The 4,572-nt window shown below is 34.8% G+C and overlaps 1 protein-coding gene across 1 annotated transcript in view; it reads left to right on the top strand.

Moving 5' to 3' along the window:
• The first annotated feature begins 484 nt into the window (after positions 1-484).
• The window catches only part of LOC111497696 (nuclear cap-binding protein subunit 1-like), a 12,243-nt gene continuing 8,155 nt past the window's right edge, over positions 485-4,572 (top strand). Inside the window, exons 1-8 of the mRNA XM_023148589.1 lie at positions 485-735; positions 816-875; positions 1,209-1,265; positions 2,092-2,163; positions 3,028-3,090; positions 3,245-3,421; positions 3,631-3,762; positions 4,052-4,118. Coding sequence (XP_023004357.1) covers positions 652-735; positions 816-875; positions 1,209-1,265; positions 2,092-2,163; positions 3,028-3,090; positions 3,245-3,421; positions 3,631-3,762; positions 4,052-4,118 — 712 coding nt within the window. The 5' untranslated portion in view covers positions 485-651. The remainder of the gene's footprint in view (positions 736-815; positions 876-1,208; positions 1,266-2,091; positions 2,164-3,027; positions 3,091-3,244; positions 3,422-3,630; positions 3,763-4,051; positions 4,119-4,572) is intronic.

Raw genomic sequence — 4,572 nt, 5'->3', positions numbered from 1 at the left:
TTCTTTTTAGATTTTTTTCTTTTTATCTAATATATATATATATATATTTATTTTAAATCCTTTTTTTTAAAAATAAATTAGTTAATTTAAGAATATTTAAGCTAAAACCCTAGTATATTTGAGCTATTTTTAAAAATTATGTTGTTAAAATATAATATATGAAATATACTTATTTATTAATGATTTTTTTAATCTTTATTTAATAAAATTTATATCGAATAATAAAAAACTTTAAAATATATATATTTTTTAAAAATAATAAACAGATCATACAAAAATAAATAGAAAATTGAGAGGAAAATGAAATACTCTATCAAGATAGTGACATGGACGGCTTCCGGTCCCTGCCCGCCTCGTGGGCATTGTTGTAATTTTGCTTTATATTTAGGTTTAATAAAAAAAAATAATCCTTTAAAAAACGTTTTAAGCCTTTTATTTGATTAAGATTTAAATTGAATAAAAGTAATAATTATAAGAACTGTTCTATGCACTCATTCTTACTCCCCACTCCTCTCTCTAAAACCCCCCATTTGCGTTCATAGGTCATTCTTGCATCTTTGCTTTTACAGTCCCGTGTGTTGAGTCGAACCCACTTCCCCCATCTCCTCATTTTCCCTCTACCAACGTTTTTCTTCCTTCTTCTGGGTAGTAATGAGCAGCTGGAAGAGTCTTCTTCTTCGAATTGGCGACAAGTCCCCGGAATATGGCACCTCCTCCGACTTCAAAGACCATATTGTTCGTCTCTCTCTCTATATTCCTCCATTTGTACGCCGGTATTCGACTTCTGGCCGTTGATTTTCATCTGGGTTTTGCAGGAAACTTGCTTTGGTGCGATTCGGCGGGAGTTGGATCACTATGGAGATGAAGTTTTGCCTGTAATTCTTTGCTTCTGCACATTCTTTGCTCTTTAATTTATCTGGGTCTTGATGAAATTTGCAGTCTTTGTATTGGATGAAATTGTACTGGTTGAATTACTATATCAGCAGCACGTGTGCTCTGTAATTTATCTGGGTCTTGATGAAATTTGCAGTCCTTGTATTGGGTGAAATTATACTGGTTGAATTACTATATCAGCAGCACGTGTGAACTGAGTTCCTTTTTCTTTTGCTGGCAACTTCTTTAGTTGTATCCCTTCGTGGCACGTTGACTCGTGTCTAGCTACTCTATGCTTGTGGTATTTACACCGTTTTCTTTTTTCTCGTCTGCAGTTCCTTCTACAATGCGTTGAACAATTGCCTCATAAGACTCCTTTGTACGGGACATTGGTAAAGTACATTACATTCTTCAGACCTACTGTGGATATCTTTTCTTAAAACTTCTGTCTTGCAATGATGTGCTTATGTTGCTATCTCGCGGGATTTAGCTTGAACTGCTTAGTTATGTCTCACATGTATAGTAGTGTCCAGCATCATAAATCTTATTTATCAAGTCCCTAACGAACGATCGGCTTGTCTTTGAGCATGATAAAGAGCTTTGTGCCAACTAGTTGCTAATAAACTTTTTAGCCTCACTAGAGCATTTTCTGCATTAGTGGATGATGAATCACGAATGTAATAATTTTTGGTTGACCATGTTCCTAGAAGAAAGATACTTTCGAGAAAGGACGAGCACGACTGAATTAGCTATACATACAAATCTATTCTACATGTTCCCCATGAAAAGACAGAGCTGTAGATTCAAAGTTATGAAATGCAGTGGCCTGCCTTTTGCTATTTCCTTTTCTGTTCTTCTTCATGTATCGTTTATAACTCTAGAGCAACGTGGTCGGGCATTTCCTCTTTTTCCAGTAGTGTATTATTTGATTCAACAAAATTGTATGTTTCCTTCAGGAAAAGACAAACCCTCTTTCTTTTTCCCTAGTTTGGTTTGTTGCTTTGGCTCCCTCTTCCCTTTGTATATTCTTTCACAAGAGGAATGGTTTTTCATACCCTTGTCTCCTTTATACTATCACTCCAATTGGTAAACACGGTCTCTCTTCCTTTCTTTCTCTCTTTTTTGCTTTAATGTTTAGCATATTACTTAAGAACATTTCCTGGAAGTTTACTTATAATTTTCAATGATGGTTATATATCTATCTTGTTGTGCATACAGATTGGGTTGATAAACTTGGAAAATGAAGACTTCGTGAAGAAAATTGTGGACCAAACTCACAAAAGTTTTCAGGTTAGCCATTTTGCGGATCACATGGTTTAGATGTTTTCATTTCTTGTGCCATTCGCTGCCGAGTTGCTTCCTTTCTGAACTTCTCCTATGACCCCAACCACAAATCCTCACAAATTCAATCCAATTGCCTCAAGGGGATAAGTGTCTTGACGCCTTCAAAGTGAGAGGCGAGAAAGAGACATTGTCATTGTTTTAGTGAAGTGAAGTAAGGCACTTCCATACAAAAAAATAAAAAAGAAATGAGTAAATTATATACTTAGTTCTTGAACTTTTAAAGTCGTGTATAATTGATCTGAAAATTTTAAAGTGTGTACTTAGTCCCTAGATTTTCAATTTTGTAGCTAATAGGTTGGAACTTTCAATTTTGCGCATAATAAGTTCTTGGCCTATTCAGTATTTTTTTGGGTAGGAAACAACTTTATTCATTAAATAAAATACTGCACAATGAGGAGATCACCAATAAAAAAAAATCCTACGAGTCACCTTAACAACCAAATATAGTAGAGTCAGATAGTTAAAGTGTTTGCAAGCTAGCTTGAACACCGGTGCAATCTAGGACAAGTATCTTCGTTCTGCGATTACTCTTCTGTTAGTGCGCCAATTGTAAAAGATGGTGTACTTATAGCCTTGCATTGAATGTTAGAAATATGAAGGTTTTACTTTGTGATAGTTCTTTTGTTTGGGAAAGGATTCTCCCCCTACCCCTTGCCCTCAACTTGTTTTCCTTTTGCTGATTTGAATACAAATCTTGCTGTTTCATATAAAAAAAAAGTTTTCGGGATGTTCGACTCCCATCCTTAGTATTCGGATTTCAATTATTTCATCAGATATATTTCGTTTATCTTACTTGTAGTTCTTTTTCAGGATGCCTTAAACACTGGAAATTGCCACAGGATCCGAATTTTGTTACGCTTTCTAACTACCCTGGTATGCTTGGTTTTGCTATTAACAATACATTGTTTTTGACCAGAGTTCTTATCCTTTTCTAAATTTGAAAACCTAACGTATTATAGTTTTTTCTGTCATCTTAAAAAAATATTCTGACCTTTTAAATGGGTTCATTGTTTTTTGTCTTATGTAGATGAGCAGTAAAGTCCTGCTGTCCACTTCTTTAGTTGTTGTTTTTGAAACATTATTATCTTCAGCTGCCACAACAGTGGATGAAGAGAAGGGAAACCCTGCATGGCAGGCACGCGCTGACTTTTACATATCTTGCATTCTCTCCTGTTTTCCCTGGGGAGGAGCTGAACTGGTTGAGGTATTGTTGTTTTGTCTCTGAATTTGGTTCTTCCTATGATTGCTCTAAAAGAATTATTTAAAGACTCTACTATTTTTAGAATGTTACAACAACACGTGGGATGAAGATTTCAAACCTACGAACTCTTAGAGGAAATAGGGATGTTTTGCTGAGCTATACTCATGTTGGCCAAAGAGCCTCTTTCATTGAAAACTCATCTTCGTGCGCAGCAAGTTCCTGAAGAGCTCGAGAGAGTAATGGTTGGAGTAGAAGCTTACTTAAGTATTCGAAGGCATACCGTGGACACTGGTTTATCCTTTTTTGAGGATGCTGGTGAAGTTGAAAAAACTCTTAATGAGAAGGTATAATTTCACTAGTTGCGGTAATTCTTTATCATAATTCTAAACTTTTCTACTTGATTGGGAAACTGTTTCGGGTTGATTGTTTTTTCAATATATATACGGCAATGCCGTTAGTTATAAATGTCATGGTGTCCAATCTGCCTTATGATTGGAACCGAACACAATTAGTATGATAATGATTTTGTTTTTAAAAGTTACAGCTCAAAATAGATAAATTTGGTTTTATCACCTTGTTATGAAATTTGCAACATAAATTACATTAATCCGTTTGTTTCGGTGGTCGTTTCAGGATTTTTTAGAAGATTTATGGGGACGCATTCAAGCGTTATCTAGTGATGGATGGAAAGTGGATAGTGGTGATTTTCTTGAACTTTTAAGCCTCAATTTGGTTATTTACTCTGGTCCTTTTATGTCCCTATATCATTATATTTTACAATGAATAAAGGGAAATTGATCCATGTATAGAACTGCTGAAAGCATATGCCATGAGGGATTGGTATAGTAGTAACTTTGAGAACTCCATTTATATCTAGAATCCATACATTTTCGTTCATATTGCTGTGAGATGCATTGGTATCTCTGAGAGTTTCTCTAAGTGGGTCTCGATCACTGAGTTGCAAGAATTTACATTGTCCCTTGATAATGTATGATAGTTCAGTATCTTCTTTTGATGGAACCTTGCTATCTAGTTTCTCTGTTTACTTGGTTTTTTGAATTTTCTTTCTCCAGATTCAATGAAATATTACTAGCAGTAGGGATTCATCAACAATGTTATTGTTCATTAGTTTTTTTTTTTTTTTTTTTTTTTTT

This window comes from Cucurbita maxima, unplaced genomic scaffold (genome assembly GCF_002738345.1).
Source record: "Cucurbita maxima cultivar Rimu unplaced genomic scaffold, Cmax_1.0 Cma_Scf00002, whole genome shotgun sequence".
Taxonomy (NCBI): Eukaryota; Viridiplantae; Streptophyta; class Magnoliopsida; order Cucurbitales; family Cucurbitaceae; genus Cucurbita; species Cucurbita maxima.
The sequence above is the reverse complement of the archived record's forward strand: the minus strand, read 5'-3'. Positions and strand labels throughout refer to the sequence as shown.